Raw genomic sequence first — 20,277 nt, forward strand, 5'->3', positions numbered from 1 at the left:
CTCTGCTTTCTAGCAGACTGAAGGGTTGTTCTAGGTTGCTTTCACATGGCAATGATTCCCTGTTGTTCAGTCATTGTTGCTGTGAGTGCACAGGCATTTCCAGTGGCTATGGAGCATTTCCTTGGTCATCCTGTCATGCTTGCTATTCCCCCCTTGCACCACTGGAGGACTTTCGGTGACTTAACCCCCCCCCCCGTACTTCTTATATTTCTATACAACTATTACCCCATGGTAGTACCTACACAGAGGTGTAAAAAGATACCACGCATACACACTATGCATGAGCAGGACAGGAATGGGTAAGAATGAGGTCTGCACAAATGCGTTTTTACTCTGTTCACTGTTGCCAACACCTTCACCCCCAACAATCTAACCCCTGTTCTCCATTGAGTGCACAAAAGCAAAGCATGATAGCAATAATGCCTGACTCCTCTGTGCCCCTCCCCCTTACACTCCCTTTTGTATTGTAAGAGTATTGCATATGTTGGCTGAAAAGGGGGAAATGCCCTTCAAAGGGCTAACAGAGTGACTGGTGCTCTGGACCATTGGCTTGGATGTCATTGGGATTTTTTCCTCCTGACTTCCCACTAGCATTGTAGTGCTTCCATGACACTCCTAGGTTCTCCTCACATTTCCAACAATATTCCCAAGCCTACTTTGATGCAGTGTTTTGGGAGATTGCAGAAGAGCCAAGGTAGTGTCTATGTGGACAGAAATGTCCAGAGCTTCCTGTTCCCACCCATATTAGCACCATTTCCCCTGTCTTTCCCTTTATATCTCCATAACAAAAAGGAGTTAAAGACTTACGTATTTTGTATGGAAACTGAGAATTCAGAGAACCTGACATATTGTTCTGATATGCATTGTTTTAACACTATAATGATATGTCAACTGCTGGATTTTTAAAAAGCAAAGTCCTCTATTGATGGGGGGGGACAGTCCAACATGGGGCTGAGGCATGGGAAATGCAGGCTAACCTGCCATGTTGAAGCCTGGTTGCCATTGTGTTGTATTGATAGCTGCAACACTAGTGAGGAAACCACTTAAGCTCATCCCCATGTGGAAAACATGCAACTAGTTGAGAAAGCCAATAGAGGGCTGGAGGTCGAACAAGGGAACTGGGAACAGTTGCTCTTACTGCCTGCTATAGTATTTGTTTTTCTGAGGCCCTGAATTTGAAATAGAAATTGTTTTTGGAAAAAAAGAGGTTTTGGGTAGCCCTCAGTAGGCAACAGAGAAACTGAAGTGTTATGAGGTGGTCGATGGTTCAGAGCCCCCATTTCCTGTGTGACTCTCTTCCTTGACACTGTGGGTAGAGCTGCCGCTTCTCACACAGAGCTTAGCTGGGTGATTTAGAAAAGGGCTCTGCCACCAACCAAAGAACATCTTGCTAGATGGAAGATACTTGTTACACAAACTTTCGGCCAAGGAAAGATCAACGACGACATAAACCAATATTTCAGTGGCAAGGTAAGGAAAAGGCTTGTATGTATGAACTGAGTTTCTAGGTAGTTATTTTTCAGTTGTTCAAGAAAAGCTATCATCTATAGATCTCAGAATGTAGTATTATCGTGTCTCAGTATTCCTGCTCATCCAGCCTGCTGATGTACTTACTATAGCTTTTGCAGTGAGAAAGGGGAGTATATTTCTTCTTCTTGTGATTATTTTCCCAATGTTTTTCTGCTATCAGGAAGTCCCCCAACCAATGTTCCCTCTAAACTCAGTTAGTGTGAGCTAGCTCACAATTTTTTAGCTTCTAACTCACACATTTTTGTCTCAGCTCAGGAAATATGGCTGTAGAGCAAACTAATTTAAGCAGTAGCTCACAACTTTAATGCCAGTAGCTCACAAAGTAGAACTTTTGCTCAAAAGATTCCGTAGCTTAGAGAGAACATTGCCCCCAACATGTAGAAACCACTTACTTGAAAGCATGCAGTATGATTTTGTTGCCATACTGGATCAAACCCATGCTCCACCTGGAAGAGAGCAGTACTGACCAGCAGTGGGCCACCAAACATCTCATAAAAATTCAAGTCTCTGTGTATCTTCTGTTGTTAACCTCCATAAGCAAAAACAAAAGAAAAGAATATTGATAACACCTTAAAGACTTATCAGTTTATTCAGGGAATGAGGTTTTAAAGTGCCCTACAGCTATTACTGCTGCTGCTATTTAGCAGTAGTAGTGCAGTGGCTGTACTAATACTAGTGGTAATAGTATAGTGGTGATATTTTGCTTCGCTAGACTAACACTATTTGAATCTCTAGAATTCATACTCTGTACCTGGGCCTAAACAGCCACTGAGAACATAGTCTGAGCCAGGGGTGTCAAACATACAGCCAGGGATCAAATCAGGCCCCTGGAGTGCTCCTAACAGACCCTCCAGCAAGTTTGTTTCCTTCTCCCTCTCTCTTGCTTCCTTCTGCATCACAGCTTGCTTTGCCAGGTTTGCTCAATTGTACAAGAGGTACAGAGCAAAGTCTCTTTTTTTCTCCTTTGGGTGAGGCTTCTCCCTTGGGAAGGAAGGGGGGGAGGGTGAGCTTGTTTTGCCAGGCTCTCTCAATTGTCCAGCAGAGCTACTGAGCCAAGCCTCTGTTCCTTCTGTTGGCTGAGGCTCCTCCCCCTCCTCATCCCCTGGGGAGCCAGAGCTTCCTTTGCTCAGTTCCCTCAATCCCGCAAGAGAGATACAAAGAAATCTCCTTTTTAAAAGGAAAGAGCACCTCTATCCTTTATAAAGTTTGTATCTCTGCTTCCTGGCATGACATTTTATGACGCACATGGCCTGGCCCAACAGGGTCTCAAATACGTCAGATCCAGCCCTCATAGCAAATGAGTTCGACACCCCTGGCCTGAGCTCTAAGGTATCATAGCTACTAATTGTTAATAATCCTATCAGTGCTAGCATCCATCATGATGTCTTGTAGCACAGCCAAGCAATGATGTAACCAGCCAGTGAGCTGGAAAAATAACACATTCATTCATATGACAAGCTACCACAGGCAAATTTCTGAACAGGGCTGAGAGAACTTAATTTGTATGAATAACTGGATCAGTTTGAAGTGACACATTAAGTGGGGTGGTTATGGAAAATGATCTCTTTGTGTCAGATTGCCACCATAATATGCAGTTTAAGTGACTGGTGCCATGTTGTTATTCCTTCATGCATTTCCCTGTCCTTCACCTGCTCAGCCAATGACTTGGGGTATGGAGCAGTGCAATAGCATAGTAGTTCATAATTAGGTTAAAATAAACATTATTATAGCAAGGAAGATTTTAAGGGATTTTATCATAATGCATAGTTTGGGCCTTTTATTCAGAAGACCTGGATTCCCTAGCAGCTCACAGCGTGACTTTGCTGGTATCTAACAGCCTCACTTCTACAGATCCATGGTGAACTTTAAAATGGGACAGCTCGTTTATTTCACCCTGAAGTCCTTCAAGAAATGCTGGAATACACATTTAGAGAAAGTCATTCATGGCCTTCAGAGCTAGGGTGTTGTGCCAGGCCCTTGTGTTCCAATTAGTTATGAGGCATGATTGGCAGCCAATGGGAAGGCTTAGTGGTATGCATTAAATAGGTGTCCTGCCTTCCAGGCAAGGCAATTGCCACATGATGCTGACCCATCTGATCATATTGTTTGTTTTTAGGAAGTGAATTTGTTGGATGTCCTATGATTGGCTCAGGTATGGGGAGTAATTTTTTTCCCTGCTACATGTTGCTTCTAAGGGGTGGTAGAAGCAGGCCTGGATTTAGGGCTACCAGCTCTGGGTTGGGAAATAACTTCAGATTTTGGGGGTGAAACCTGGGGGCAGTGGGGTTTGGGGAGGGGAGGGACCTCAGCAGGATGTAATGCCATAGAATCTACCCTCTAAAGCGACCATTTTCTCCAGGGGAACTGATCTTAGTTGTTTGGAGAGCAACTGTAACAGTGGAAGATCCCCAGATGCCACCTGGAGGCTGGCAACTGTAGGCCTGGTCTATGGAGTGGTTAGGCCTAGCCTAGGGTTGCCAGCCTCCAGGTGGTACCTGAGGATCCACTGGAATTACAGCTCATCTCCAGACTACAGAGATCAGTTCCCCTGGAGAAAATGAATGCTTTGGAGGGAAGGACTCTATAGCATTGTGCCCCACTGAGGTCCCTGTTTCCCCTAGGCTCCATCCCAAAATCTTCAGGAGTTTTCCAATCTGGATGTGGCAACCCTACCCCACATCCCCCACCAGTGGTTGGGTGCGGCCTGGCAACCCTAGTATGGCGACAGTAAGAACTGGTTGACTTCCTCAGTATAGGCACAGCCAATTGGCAAGCATACCAAGGCTTCCAAGGATGAAGGGCTATGCCTGAAGCAGTCCATAATTCCTTCTCTGGTGGGGAGGGTTACAAAGGGAACACCCCCGGTGCTGTGCAACATCAACCCAATCCTTATCCGTCTATGCAACACTCTGAAGGAAGGGGGTGAGGCTTGGCGTCTCTCTGTACAGTTCAAGTCCAGGCATGTCTAAGCAAAGTCAGAGGTTGCTGCTGGTCAACGGCAGAGCCAGGGTGGAGTGGCTGAAAATTCTGAAAGCTGCTGGGCTCCCACATTGCAGCCCACCCTTGAAAGTAGCTTTATTTAAGAGTAGCTTTGTAAAGGATCTTTATTCTGTTTCACTCAGCCATTTAAATAAACTAGCCCAGGTAACCAATGGAAAAAATTGCTTGGCTGAATACTAATTACTTACCAATATTAAATTTGGAACACCACCACCCCCATTCCTTTTAGAACACTTCAGATAGCATTTACTCATAGTCGTGTATGACTCATTGCCATATATGAGGCTCAGGGAGGAAAAATTGAACCCTTATTTTGACTAATGGTCCTGAAGAGTTTTTGCCGTCAAATACTTTGGCCACCAAATGAGAAGGAAGCACTCCCTGGAGAAGATCCTTATGCTGGGAAAGACAGAAGGCAAAAAAAGAAGGGGATGGCAAAAGATGAGATGACTTGGCAGTGTTACTGATGTAAAAAACTCAAATTTGAGCAGACTTCGGAGGATGGTGGAAGACAGAAGGGCCTGGCGTGACTTTGTCCATGGGGTCGCAAAGAGTCGGAATCGACTGTGCGACTGAACAATAACAACAAAAATAGTGTGCCAATCAGTCTTCTTGTTTTAATAGGTTACATTTTTTAAAAAAAACTGTAGGCTTAACCATTAATGGTGAGTGTGAATGTTGACATTAACATTTTTTATTAATTTTTGAAGTAAACAAATAAATATCAATATTAATATGTGTATACAATTAATTAATCTTATTAAAACAAGTTATAAACTAGCACAAATACTTAAATACACAATAAATATCGAGGAAGGATATTAAGACATAAATGTAAGTGTGAATGTTGACATTCAGTGCTGTCATTCCAAGATTAATTTTGTCAACAACCAAAAACAGATGCACTTGCTCATAAACCAATGAATGCTCATGGTTGCATGTAGGGGTCTGTCAACAAATACTGGTACATTTTGTGGCTTTTGGATAGTCATAAAATTTGCCTGGGTACAGTATCAGGCATAGGCCTAAGTAGGAGTCTCAAAAGGGTGTATTCAACCTCTGGTACTGTTAAGAGTGAACATTCCTGAGGCCATTCCACGTTAAATCTTCATGCTGCAATCCCTGTCCAAATTGGATCCATGCATATCTGAGAAGCAACGAACTCTAGAACACATCTTTCCACCTGATCCAAGGATACCCCTGGGAAAACTATTGTGCACAATTAGGCCGTCATGCCTCTAGCAGTCTTTGGAAGGCACCTGGCAATTAGGCTTGCCAATCCCCAGGTCCCAGCGGGGGTTCTCCTGCTTTCTCAGGCTCCTTCCCACCCCCAGTTAGCTGGCCAGTGGGGGGGAAGCCCTACCCCCACAGCCATCATGTGACTTTCCACCTCAGGAGGCTTCAGTCTCTATTGGAAAGCCTTCCTCTTCCTCCGTTTGTTGCACAATTTTTGCAGAGGTTGTTTGCATAGTGTGAAGGTTGCAGAGTCCCTTGCATAGTGCAGACGGCCAAGTGCTCCTCACAGACAAGGCATCCATACTGAACCGGTGGTCAGAGTATTTTCAGGTTCTCTTCAGTGCCAACCGCGTAGTTCAAGATTCAGCAATCCACCTCACCCCACTTCAACCGGTGAAAACAGAGTTGGATGAGATCCCCACCCTAGAAGAGACTGTTAAAGCCATCAAGCAACTGAAAAGTGGCAAGGCAGCAGGAGTTGATGGAATTCCACCAGAGATCTGGAAGCATGGGGGCACAGTACTACATAGCTCACTTCACAAAGTACTTGTCACCTGCTGGGAACAAGGCAAATTACCACAGGACTTTCGCGATGCAATCATCATCACCCTATACAAGAACAAAGGGGAAAAGTCAGACTGCTCCAACTACCGGGGGATAACCCTGCTCTCCATCGCAGGCAAAATCCTTGCCAGAATACTCCTGAACAGACTGGTGCCCACCATTGCAGAAGAACTCCTCCCAGAGAGCCAGTGCGGCTTCAGAGCTAACAGGAGCACCACCGACATGGTATTTGTTCTCAGGCAGCTCCAAGAGAAATGCAGGGAACAGAACAAGGGTCTGTATGTGACTTTTGTCGACCTTACCAAAGCTTTCGATACCGTTAGCAGGAAAGGCCTGTGGCAAATCTTGGAACGTTTAGGATGTCCCCCAAGGTTCCTCAGCATGATCATCCAGCTACACGAAGACCAGCGAGGCCAAGTCAGACACTGCAACGACCTCTCGGAGCCCTTCCCAATAGGCACAGGTGTAAAGCAAGGCTGCGTTCTCGCGCCAACTCTCTTTACGATCTTCTTTAGCATGATGCTTCAAAGAGCCGCAGTAGATCTAGATGAGGACGATGGTGTCTACATCCGCTATCGCACCGATGGCAGCCTGTTCAACCTGAGGCGACTAAAGGCACACTCCAAGACAATGGAAAAACTCATCCGAGAGCTACTGTTTGCTGATGATGCTGCACTCGTCTCCCACTCGGTATCAGCTCTGCAGCATATGACGTCCTGCTTTGCAGAGGCTGCCAAGCTATTCGGCCTAGAAGTTAGTCTGAAGAAGACAGAAGTTCTCCACCAGCCTGCACCCCAGGAAGATTATCACCCTCCCTGCATCACTGTGGGTGAATCAGTTCTGAAGACAGTCCAGCAGTTCAGCTACCTGGGGTGCATCATCTCCTCAGATGCCAAGATCGACAAGGAGATTGACAACAGGCTGGCAAAGGCAAACCGTGCATTTGGCCGACTGCACAAAAGAGTGTGGAGCAACAAGCATCTGAAAAAAGGCACAAAGATCAATGTTTACAAAGCGGTTGTGATGACAACCCTCATCTATGGCTCCGAATCGTGGGTTTTATACCGTCATCACCTGCGACTCCTTGAGCGCTTTCATCAGCGCTGCCTTCGCACCATCCTCAACATCCACTGGAGTGACTTTGTGACCAACACTGAAGTCCTCAAGCGAGCAGAGGTTACCAGCATCGAGGCACTGCTGTTGAAGACGCAGCTGCGCTGGGCAGGGCATATTTCTAGGATGGAAAACCACCGCCTTCCCAAGATTGCCCTGTATGGCGAACTCTCCACCGGCCATCGAAATAGAGGGGCACCAAAGAAGAGGTACAAGGACTCCTTGAAGAAATCCCTTAGCACCTGTCACATCAACCATCACCAGTGGTCTGACCTAGCCTCAGATCGCAAAGCATGGAGGCACACCATCCACCAGGCTGTCTCTTCCTTTGAGAACACACGCATAGCTGGTCTTGAGGACAAAAGGAGATTGAGGAAGAATCGCACTGCTACAGGACCAACCCTAAATCAGACTTTTCCCTGCAGCCGCTGTGGCCGGACCTGCCTGTCCCACATTGGTCTTGTCAGCCACCAGCGAGCCTGCAGCAAACGTGGACTATTGCACCCTTCTTAAATCTTCGTTCGCGAAGCCAAGCCGAGAGAGAGAGAAGGTTGCCCTGTGTTGGAACCTTTGGTTGCCCAGTTTCAGTTTCAGTTTATTTCAGTTTATATCCCACCCTTCCCACCGAGGCGGCTCAGGGGGCTCACAACATATAAAATCTAACATAGAGTTTGGTTTTAAAAATACATCAATTTGCAACAATTTAAAACAGTAAAATAGAAAACATATAGAACAAACGATCTGCCAAAGTGCTACACTACAACCTTCCATACAGTTTCCAATGTCAGTTAATTATAGGCCAGCCGGAAGAGGGCTGTCTTACAGGCCCTGCGGAACTGCCCAAGGTCCCGCAGGGCCCTCACTTCTTCCGGCAGCTGGTTCCACCAGCAAGGAGCCATTACCGAAAAGGCCCTGTCCCTGGTGGATTTCCGACGGGCCTCCTTTGGCCCGGGGATTACAAGCAGGTTTTGAGAGCTCGATCTCAGTACTCTCTGGGGAACATGTGGGGAGAGACGGTCCCTAAGGTAGGCAGGTCCTAGGCCATATAGGGCTTTAAAGGTAATAAGCAGCACCTTGTACCGGACTCGGTATATTATTGGCAGCCAGTGCAGATCCCGGAGCCCTGGCCGAATGTGCTCCCATCTTGGGAGCCCTAATAACAGTCGGACAGAGGCATTCTGCACTAACTGCAACTTCCAGGTTCGGCACAGGGGCAGCCCCATGTAGAGGGCATTACAGTAATCCAACCTCGAGGTGACCGTGGCATGAATCACCATTGCTAGATCGTCATGCTCCAGGAAAGGGGCCAGCTGCCTCGCCCGCCTAAGATGAAAAAATGCGGACTTGGCAGTGGCTGCTATTTGAGCCTCCATTGTTAGGGAAGGCTCCAATAGTACCCCTAAACTCTAGACCTTGTGTGCCGCTGTCAGTGGCGCACCATCAAAAACTGGCAGGGGATTTCCCCTCCCAGGCCACGACGACCCAAGCAAAGGACCTCTGCCTTCGCCCTGTGTTGGAACCTTTGGTTGCCCTGTGTTACTGTGAAAAACTTGGAAGTTCAGCAACTCATGAGTAGAGGTGCCTGTCAATCCCCAGGTGGGGGCAGGGGAGCCCTGGTTTGGAGGCCCTCCAGAGCTTCAGGATCATCAGAACCGGGGGGGGGGGGAGGGACGGAGATGTCTGCTGGGCCATAGGGTATAATGGAGAATTAATCCTGGGGCTCTGGAGGGGCAGTTTTTTGAGGTAGAGGTACCAAATTTTCAGTGTAGCATCTGATGGGTCTCCTCAAAATGCTATCCAAGTTTCAAAAAAATTGGACCAGAGGGTCCGATTCTATGAGCCCCAAAAGAAGGTGCCCCTGTCCTTCATTATTTCTAATGTAGGGAAGGCATTAAAAAGGTATGTGGTCCCCTTAAATGTGATGGCCAGAACTCCCTTTGGAACTCAGTTGTGCTTATCACAACTTTACTTATGGCTCCACCCCCAGTGTCTCTTGGCTCCACCCCCAAAGTCTCCTGGTTCCACCCACAAAGTCTCCAGCTATTTCTTGAATTGGACTTGGCAACCCTACTGGCAATAGGCCTTGGGGGGTTAATATTCTGTATAGATGTGGTTTTGTGTTAGGAAGAGAAATATTTTTTAAAATGGCACTGCCTCAGTGGGCAGCACAGACCACTTCTCAGAAGCTCACAGGAGGAAAATTACACAGGAAATAATAACTCTTGACAATATCTCTGCACTTCTGCTAATTTCTTGACCACTGAAGATGCCCCCACAGTCTTTGTTTCCAACCATGATTTCCTTTTCAGTTTCAGTGCACGAAGATTTCTTGGCCAGTTCAGACAGGATATTGTGGTCATAGCTGTGGAAGAGATGATGGGAACTCTGAGCTCAGGAGATGGCAGGAGAGACACAAAATGCTCTCAAGCAACAGAACACAGTTCTGCTTAAAGTTGACAGAATCCTTGTCACTGCACGCCCAACTACTTGTGATCTGGACCCATGCCCCTCCTGGCTAATTAAGGCCTGCTGGGAGGAGCTAAGATGTCCTGTACAGGACATCATAAATAGATCTCTTTCAGATGGCTCTTTTCCAACGCCCCTGAAAGAGGCAATGGTCCGCCCTCTCCTGAAAAAGGCTACATCTGACCCGGCCGAATTGGCTCACTACCGGCTGTGGGTTGTGGAGTCACAGTTACAGGGCTTCTTGGATGACACTTCCACCTTAGATCCATACCAGTCCGGCTTCCGCCCGGGCCATGGGGTGGAGACAGTGCTGGTCGCCCTCATGATGACCTCTAGCGACATCTGGATCGAGGCGGCTCGGCGGTACTGCTGTTGTGGGACCTGTCGGCGGCGTTCGATATGGTCGATCATCAGCTGCTGACCCGCCGCCTCGCCTCGCCGACGCTAGCCTTACAGTGGCTCTCCTCCTTCCTTGAAGGTCGGGGACAAAGGGTGGCAATTGGGGGAGAGTTGTTCCAGAGGCACCTACTCAATTGTGGGGTGCCTCAGGGGGCAGTTCTCTCCCCGATGCTGTTTAACATCTTTATGTGCCCCCTTGCCCAGATTGCCCGGAGGTATGGGCTGGGTTGTCACCAGTATGCTGATGACACCCAGCTCTATCTATTGATGGGCGACCGGACTGGAGACGCTCCTGAAAACCTGGACCAGGCGTTGCAAGCCGTGGCAGGGTGGATCAAGTCGAGTGGGCTGAAGTTGAATCCAGCGAAGACAGAGGTCCTTTGCGTGGGCCGCGGCGGGCCAGGGGAGGAGATCTCCCTACCGGCCTTTGACGGTGCGTCGCTGATACCAGTTCGCAGGGTCAAAAGCCTGGGAGTGCTTCTGGAGCCTTCCTTGACAATGGAGGCACAGATAGCAGCCACTGCTAAAGCCGCCTTTTTCCATCTTCGGAGGGCGAAGCAGCTGGCCCCTTTCCTGAAACGTGGCGACCTAGCAACAGTGATCCATGCAACGGTCACCTCGAGGTTGGACTACTGTAATGCCCTCTACATGGGGCTGCCCCTGTACCGAACTCGGAAACTGCAGCTGGTGCAGAATGCGGCGGCCAGGCTGCTAGTGGAACTACGTCGGTGGGAGCACGTGCAGCCTAGGTTGCGGGAACTGCACTGGCTGCCAATTGTGTTCCGAGTTCGTTACAAAGTGCTGGTTATTACCTTTAAAGCCCTATATGGCTGAGGACCTGTCTACCTTAGGGACCGCCTCTCCCCATATATTCCCCAGAGAGCACTGAGATCTAGCTCCCAAAATCTCTTAAAAATCCCTGGACCAAGGGAGGCCAAACTGAAAACAACTCGAGAGCAGGCCTTCTCAGTAACGGCTCCCCATTGGTTTGAATCAACTACCAGCCGAGGTTCGAGCCCTGCGGGACTATAATCAGTTCCGCAGGGCATGTAAAACTATTCTTTTTCAAATGGCCTACAAGATTGAATCCTGAAATGACATCCAACCATCTGATATACATCATTTTGTATTATAGCACCTTACCTGTTGTGGTTTTAATTACCGTATTTTTCGGACCATAAGACGCACTTCCCCCCCCCCCAAAAAAAAGTGGAGGGGAAAGTGTGTGCGTCTTATGGTCCGAAGGTACGTACCTTCGGGGGGCGAGGGGGCGATCTGCTGCCTCTTCCTCTGATCCGGCGCTTCCCCGGCGCCTGCTTGCCTGGCTCCATCTTCTTCAGGCAAGCGTGGGATCGCTCCACGTGGCCCCAGCGCTTCGCAAGCGCCGGCCGCGGAGGGGGCAGCGTGCTTCCTACTTCCCTGTGTGCCTGCCTTCAGCTGTGACGTTTAAAGCAAGCGCTGGGATCGGAGGGGGGAGGGAGCGATCCCAGCGCTTGCTTTAAACATCACAGCTGAAGGCAGGCACACAGGGAAGTTGGAAGCACGCTGCCCTCTCCACAGCCGGCGCTCGCAAAGCGCTGCGTTTGCGGAGGGGGCGGGTGCTTCCTACTTCCCTGTGTGCCTGCCTTCAGCTGTGATGTTTAAAGCAAGCGCTGGGATCACTCCCTCCCCCCTCTGATCCCAGCGCTTGCTTTAAACATCACAGCTGAAGGCAGGGAAGTAGGAACACAGGGAAGTAGGAAGTAGGAAGCACGCTGCCCCCTCCGCGGCCGGCGCTTGCGAAGCGCTGGGGCCATGTGGAGCGATCCCACGCTTGCCTGAAGAAGATGGAGCCAGGCAAGCAGGCGCCGGGGAAGCGCCGGATTGGAGGAAGAGGCAGCGGATCGCCCCCCAGGAGGAAGGTGCGTCTTATCCTCCGGTGCGTCTAATCGTCTGAAAAATACGGTAATCTATTTATTTAATGTATTTTATTGTATTTTATTATATAATATATTTACTGTAATTCATGGCACTTTCCATGTTTGTGAGCCGCCCTGAGCCTGCCTTGTCGGGGAGGGCGGGATATAAATAAAAATTATTATTATTATTATTATTATTATTATTATTATTATTATTATTATTATTATTATTATTATTAATATGATTATTAAACTGAAATGGGACAGACCCTGCTGAGCATCCCTTACAAACTAATCTCCAAATTAAACTCACATAGCAGCAATATTTGCTGTCTGTCTAAAAACCGAGGAGAAAATTATCTTCCCTGAAGATGGCAGTGAAATGGCTGGATTTGAACTTTGCGGCGGGAGTTGTAGTGGACCAGATTACTGCTGAGCCAGTACCATGGCCGGACCACTGTGCCCTGAGGGTCCGTATGGATGTGTCATTACACCCCTGTTTAGGTGGCGAGCATGTTTTGACTCTCCCGTGAAGTCTGATGGACCCAATGCAGCTTCAGACAGCCTTGCGGGATCCCTGGCCCCCTCCTCCTTCCCACCTTGTCCACTGAATAGTAGGTGCAGCTGCATAACAATCCCTGGATGAGCGCCACCACTTTTTCCCTACAAAACAACCTTGCATCCTTCATTGTAGTAAAAATATAATAGAATGCATTTAGTTAATTCCTGCCTTGCCAACTGTCCATGGTGGCCCTGGCTACTACTAATTGTTCAGAAAGAGAGAGAGAGGGAGAGAGAATATTCTGTTGTCTGAAAAGGACTGCCTTGTATCTATCCCAATAAAGTCTGTCAAACATCCATAGCTTAATTTTTAGGATGTTAGGGAGTCTGACGTAATTCCTGACTGTGCTGGAGGAATCCAAATTATGACATTATCTGAGATGATAGTTCTTTTCTGAATATCTTTGTATCTTAGAAATCTACGGTATTTCGCTACGTTGCAAGAAATGGCTTGAATCGGCACGGTGATGGTTTGGTTTCCCTGTCAAAGAGAACAAAGCAGTGGCAAATCTGAATCTTATTTCAAATGAGGTTTTGTTTTTCTTTACTCTCAGTATGTATGATAGAAGAAAGGAAAATTCCAAGGACAGGAGTTAATGTAAAATCTGTTATGCCATCTTTGAATTCTTGCAGGTATACAGGCAAGCTCCAGGTGGTACAAAATCACACTAGGGATATTAAGCGCTTGCTGTGTCATTCTTGGGTCGGGTGTGATCATGTTGGGGATTTTTGGTAAGTGCCTGTATGCTGCCTATTAAGAAAAGTGTAAGAGTACTTAAGAATTTAAGACAGATCTAATATTTAAACAGTTGTATTAATGAATTCGTTGTTCATTCCATTTTGTCAGATTTGTCTCAGAAAGCTGACTGCTAATTTAACTGTCAGTCTTGCCCTATTCACTGTTTTGGATCAGTCTGCCTTATTCTATTAATGCATGTCAGTGACATATGTATGCTTACTTGTTTATGTTTGTTTTTCATCTTTTCTTGAAAGAATACAATCCCAAATATTGTTTTGAGCACTCATTTATTTGTTTTATTTTGTTAAAACATTTCTTGTGGTTCAAGGTGTCTCAATTTCAGTTAAAACCAGAATAAAATAGCAAACCCAAAATATCTCCCTCTCTGTTAGGTTTTTCACTTGTTAATATTTGTTTTCCTGTGTTTTCCAGAGCCACACAGCAGTTGTCAGGAACTGCTTCTTTAGAAAAAGGGGCACTCAAATGGGCTTTGGAACAGCTCCACGAGGGGAGGAAGGGTTCTGCCTTCCTCCCCAACAACAGCTTTCTCATTCAAAAACCATGGAAGATGGCAGTTACTTTGTCCCTTCTGAAATGGCCTTGGGTCAGCCATAGCTGTGGCAGAGGTTGTCCTTGAAAGGGCAGCTGCTATGAGAGTCCTCTCAGCCCCACCCACCTCACTGGGTGTCTGTTGTGGGGAGGAAGATAAAGGAGATTGTGAGCTGCTCTGAGACTCTGAGATTCGGAGTGGAGGGCAGGATATAAATCCAATATCATCATCATCATCATCATCATCATCATCATCATCATCATCATCATCATCACTGGTGTTGCACTTGAAGTATCTGTGCATGCTGAATAGCTTCTGCCCCCCTCCCCAACAACAGCTTTCTCAGGCAAAAACCATGGCAGATGGGAGTTACTTTGCCCATTTTGGTGTTGTACTTGAAGTATCTGTGCATGCTGAGTAGCAAACTAATCCTTCTTAGAGCAGTTTTCGCATGAGAGAACAATTTGGAGGAGATGGAAGATGGGAGACTGTTGTGACCCCATTTGGGCTCTCTCTCATGCACAGTATTTAGAAGCAGTTCCCTGCAGCTGCTGTGAGGCTGCGGGGAGCGCATGAAAAAAAGGTAATGTGTAGTTTGGCTCTCAGAGGTGACTGACAACTGCAGAAGAATGTTGCTCAGGCTTTGCCATTTTTTGTTGGGGCTTGTAGGAAAGAACATATCAATTCCCAAAAATGCAGCATGTTGTCTTTGATTTTCTGTCAGTCGCTTGAGTGGGTCATAATCTATTATAAAGGAATGGAGTTTGTTTGGTTAGCATGCATTCCTCATAGCTTCCTTGAGTCTTTTATAGGTATTCTCTCTTAATCTGCTATTCTCAGATCTGTAGTTCTTCCAGTTTTTGACTGTGAGTGCTCAGCTCTGTTGACATGTGCTTCCCCAGAAGTCAATTATGTTTTCATTTTCCCTGTCACAGTCATCTCATTTAAAACTGGCAAGGCTCATCTATGCATTAAAGAGAAGACAAATCTTTTTTGTATTGGTATTATTGATTCCTCTGCCAATAAGAATTGGCTTATGATTCAGCCTACAATACAGACTAGCCAAGGCAAATTACGTAACTGTATTTTTTTCTGAGAATCCTAAGTGAATACCTGTATTCATCTGTAGCAGCAAAATAAAACAGGAGTCCAGCAGCACCTTCAAGACTACAAAAGCTAATGCTGGAATGAGTTTTGTTAGTCCTTTAGGTGCCAGTGGATCCCTGTTTTATTGTGTTTTTATGCCTTTACCTGTGCAACTTGACTCTCAACATCTGGCCATGACACAGCTGGAAGCGCTTTCAAGGTGGCGGCAGCAGTTCCATACAATATGAGAATGCTGGTGCTAGAGCAGAATCTTTTCCTTTGCTTGGGTAATGCATAAGGCAACAGAATAACACACATTAAGGCTAAACCATGAAAGCACTGCTGCATGGAAACCCTGGGTTGCAACCCACAAAGGATTTCCACTGATGAAAGAGGTAGACAATTTTTGCCAGTTCCTCCCAGTGCTATTCCTAGGGGGCCTCCTTTCTCCAAAGAGTGTAATTGGGGGTGGCATTTGGGACTGCAGTGGAAGGGGAGAGGGAAGTCTTTCACCTCTGATAGAAATCTTTTCAGTGGAGATTTTTGCATGGGATCCATCCCATTTACAGCTGCTTCCGAGGAACACGTGTCATATAAAAATGAGTCCTTCAAATATGGCATTTACCATTTGACATGGCATAAGTGAGGATAACTATTCACACAGTCACTGCCCTCACTGCATTGAGCATTAAATGATCTAGATCCATTCAGTAGTGCACTGGCTCAGAGGGGGAAGAAGAACCAAAGTGAGTGAAGGATTTTTTGGTTGCCTAGGGTTGTCAACTTTCAGCTGGAGCTTGGCGTTCTCCTGAAATCTAGACATCTATTTCCCAACTCTGAAGAAAAATCTGAAATCTTTAAAAATATATATATGAAAGTGGAATTAATGCCATCAAAAGTACAACAGTGCTTGCGCAGACAAGGCATTTACCTCTGAGGGCCAAAGTGCTACTGCTACTACTCCTGCAGAGAGGCTCTAGGCCCAACTGCAGTGGCAGGGAATGCTGAGAGCCACTACTGACCTAGCCACAGTTGCAGGGAATCGCTGGGAGGGGCTCTGGGCATGGCCATGGCAGCAGGGAGCACCAGGAGTTGCTGTGGTCATGGCCACAGCGGCAGGGAGCACCAGGAGAAGCTCTGAGTATGGCTGTGGCACTGGAAGAAGTTCTGGGCATGGCTGCTGCACCAGAGAGCACTGAGAGAGGCTCTGGACCTAGCTACTGCTGGGAGCTGCTCCAGGCTTGGAGCAGCTCCCAGGCGCCATCACTATTTCAGATCAAGAAAACAGTGTGACCCCTCCTCCCCTTTAGCTACTGTCCTGATCCAGATTAGGCCCTTCTATGTTTGGGAAATAAATTTCCCTGCTGCCCATCTAGCTATGGAAAATGCGAACCGGATCAGGAGAAACTGGACACAACATGGCCAAATGTATGCAGTTTGGCCCTCAGTCCAACCCCTTCTCATCCGTATGTATTGGGGTTTTCTGTTCCAATGTGCCTCACTTTACATTTGCCCACTCACCTGATTTAGAGAGATCCTTCAGTACATCTTCACAATCTGCCTTAGCTTTTATTATTCTGAATAATTTGGCATCATCTGCAAACTTTTCTACTACACTCTTCTCCCCCAGTTCCAAATCACTGTTGAACAAATTCAATAGCATTGGCCCCAATACGGATCCTTGTGGAACCCCACTGCCTACTTCCTCCATTGGAAGAGCTGTCCATTTATTCCCACCCTTTGTTTCCTGTCATTCAATCAGTTTTTAATCCATAAGAGAACTTGCCATTTTATCCCATGATTGCTAAGCTTACTCAGGAATTCTTGGTGACATTCTTTGAAAGTCTAAGAATATAATATCTACTAAATTTTGTTCCACAGTCCCTTCCTCTCAACAGCCCTGTCCTAGTTATAAAAGCATTTGTTTTGGGGTAATAGTATCTGTGTGTAGTAAAACAGAAATCAAATGGCACCTTTAATATTAACCAAGTTTATTAAGGCTTAAAGCTGCTACTAAATTTCTATTTTAACAGACAAATGTGGCTACCTTTTGAAATTATTATCTGAGTGCTTAACTGATGGTTATACCCCTCCCTACCCCAAGTAAACCAAAGCCTCTGGAATGATCACCAAAATGCTTCACTCAACAATAGGTTGTTAATGCTTAAGTCATATGAAACCCTATTGATCAAGTTTTTCAGTGTAGCTTTTGCAAAGAAGAAATGGTAACAGCCTCAAATGCCACTGTGTATGAAGGAAGAAACCAGACAAGCCGCCTGCCAGAGTGTTCTATCCTTTTTGAAGATATCGTTACTCACCTGAAACACAGTTTGTGTGAGTTACCAACAGGTAAGGTCTTCTTTCACTTGTACCAATGCCTGAGAATTCTCCTTTCCCCTTAGGAAGCTTCTGGTGAAAGGTAGATGGAATTATAGCTTTATTAATATTGGCTGTATGAACCAGATCACTCCAGTCTTGTTCAAATCTTTTTATGTTTGCTGCCTTGGGGACCCAAGCTCAAGTGGAAAGGCAGCATTAAAATGTTTTAAATAAATAAGCAAATACTAACTTCTACAGGCTCTCTGTTCAGTACTGTCAGAGGTGTTTTGGTGCGGGAGAAAATCTGCACAGGAATCTCATGACTGGCTCTCTGGATATGTTATTTGGCCCTTAAAAACAGCTATGCTCTGATGTACCAGGGTAGTGGAATAAATTCTTCCCACTCTAGATGTATTGTCCCTGTCTTTTTTCCTACTGGAATTTAAGCAGTCTCAGAGAGTTCCTCTCTAAAGCCCACACTTCATCTGTGTCTCTTCCCTCCTTCCCCTGAGAGCATGCAATGTATGTGGAGGGATAATATAGGATTTACCAGGACAGTTATTAGGGCAGTTTTCCAAGTTCTAATATAACCCCCCTTTTCCTGAGATCTCTCCCAGAATAGCTCTCAGGAAAAGGATGGGGAAATAGTAGAACTTGGAAAATTCCCCTAGAACCAGTGTATTTTTGACTCTCATTAACTCTGTCTAAAATCTAATAGATCCTAGGTACCTAAGGGAATGTCACAGCTGAGTTTGGGGACAGAGAACAATTAACAGAGTAGCATTCATGGTAGCCCTGCAGATTAATGGAATGACATTGGCCAGACATCCCAAGCTCTCCCTTGGTTTTGTCTCAGAGCTGGACCACCTGTAGTGCTCTCCCCTGTTACATCAGTCAAAAAGCCCTCATGAATCATTCACACACTTTTTCAAATAACAAAACAATTGTGTGGGAGGGGGAGCAGAGTGCAGCTATTTTGCACTTAAAAGAGGGAGGACAAGAGCATCTCAGACAGCTGTGCTTCTGGTGACATTTTAAAATCACTTTTAAATGGTGGTAGTGTCCCTATGGTGGTCACAAGAATGCCATCATGTCCAGTTTGGCCTTTAGAGATATTTTTTAGAAAGAGAAATGCATTGCTTTGTTGTTGTTGCTTTAAAAAGGAGGGGCTGGTACTCATATAAGATTGTGACCATTTACACCAATCCCGCAATCAGGACTTGGGAGCCCCCTTCCCAAAAGGTGCATGCAGGTACTCCATACCAATGAGTACCACGACAAAATATGTGCTGAGGAAATGCTAGTGATGAATAACCCAAGTGCAAACCATGTGTAGACTTATACCAGTGTGTGAAAACCTGACTATATGCCACTTCCTAACTAAGGACTTGCAGTAACCAACATTTGAGCTACAGAAACTTTATGGATTTCAAAATAACATGCTGATTATCTGTAAAATTTAACTGTATACAATTATGCAAATAGGCTTTCTTAGCTGACTTCTTGTTCTTAATTTTAAAGCAATTCCACTTAGTTCTAAAAGGTAGCTGAACCTTGTGTGATACGAGCTGGAGCTCTGCTCAAACAAACTGAAATAATGTAGCATAGGGAAATCTCTTCATCCTTCTAGAGAATACTGAGTGTAAACTCTGTCCCATCGAATGGAAACCAGAAAAGGGAAAGTGCTACTGGTTTTCCAAAGAGACTAAGAACTGGTTTGAGGCCCTTGACTCCTGTTCCAGGAAGAACGCTCACATGATTGTGTTCCAGGACCTAGAAGAACTGGTAAGAGGCACAGTACGGCTTGAAAATCAATGAAGACACAGAAGGACTGATAGTGATGGTTTTCAAAGCCTATCTAGGGTTAGATGACACCATGTGTGACATGAGTAAAGTCTAGGGTCCCCCAGTCTCGTTTGTCATATAAATTGTCTAGTTGATTCTAACACAGACTAAGATTCTCTATAGAACAAAGCAGTAGACGTGCACCTTTAAGACCAACTAGGTTTTATTCAGAATGTTAGCTTTCGTGTGCTCTAAGCATCAGACAGCAGGATGGAATGGCAAGCAGTCCTAAATATAAAGTGGGCAGTGAATCAGCAGGCAAAATCATGGAAATGTCCCTTAGCAGATTAATAGAATCACAAGCCGGGGTTTTAGGACTGCCAGCCTGTGTCCACTGGGCTAAAAGAACAGAAACAGTAATAAATGCCAGAATAGCAGATTGATGTCCATTAAGTATCCTGCAATAAATGAGAGTCTGCTCTGGGTTAAAAGGTGGGCATAAGGTTATCAGATTCTCATATGTTAAGGGTAGAACTACACATCACCTCAGCTGCCACATGTTTGCATACATGTTGGGTAGTGAGAGCAAGTTTGGTAGAGTGGTTAGAGTATTGACATAAGATGTGGCTGTGTGAGAGAGGTGGCTGAATAGAGCCTGTCCTGTCCTCTCAACTGGATATTTCAAGGAAGTCTCCCCTCCAAGTACTAACTAAACCCTGCTTAGCTTTCAAGATCGGGTTTGCCTGCGATGTCCAGGTCAGGGCCAATTTTTTTCAATGAGACTTACTCCCAGGCAAGTGTACTTAGGCTGTGGCGGAACCGGCCCGATTCTGCCTTCAGACCCGGTCCCGTCAGCTCCCTATGGAGTCGCCAACTCCTGGAGGGAGCTATCTCTCCTCCTGCCCCTTGAGCTCGCTGCCACCACCTGCTCAGTCCCGGGGTTCAGATTGAGAGGAACAGGACTCCCAATCCCCCTCTCCAGCTGTGAGGCCAGGCCTCAAGGTCCTCTGCCACCCTGCACTTGGGTTTCA

At 46.2% G+C, this 20,277-nt stretch overlaps 1 protein-coding gene across 2 annotated transcripts in view; it reads left to right on the plus strand.

Annotated features, from left to right (window-relative positions):
• The first annotated feature begins 1,317 nt into the window (after nucleotides 1-1,317).
• Nucleotides 1,318-20,277, plus strand: part of LOC132571453 (killer cell lectin-like receptor subfamily F member 1) — a 27,594-nt gene continuing 8,634 nt past the window's right edge. Inside the window, exons 1-4 of one of the 2 annotated variants that reach the window (XM_060238248.1) lie at nucleotides 1,318-1,470; nucleotides 13,401-13,499; nucleotides 17,336-17,491; nucleotides 19,092-19,246. In XM_060238248.1, coding sequence (XP_060094231.1) covers nucleotides 1,395-1,470; nucleotides 13,401-13,499; nucleotides 17,336-17,491; nucleotides 19,092-19,246 — 486 coding nt within the window. In that variant the 5' untranslated portion in view covers nucleotides 1,318-1,394. The remainder of the gene's footprint in view (nucleotides 1,471-13,400; nucleotides 13,500-17,335; nucleotides 17,492-19,091; nucleotides 19,247-20,277) is intronic. The other variant, XM_060238249.1, reaches the window with a different exon arrangement.

The sequence above is a fragment of the Heteronotia binoei genome, chromosome 5 (genome assembly GCF_032191835.1).
Source record: "Heteronotia binoei isolate CCM8104 ecotype False Entrance Well chromosome 5, APGP_CSIRO_Hbin_v1, whole genome shotgun sequence".
NCBI lineage: Eukaryota > Metazoa > Chordata > Lepidosauria > Squamata > Gekkonidae > Heteronotia > Heteronotia binoei.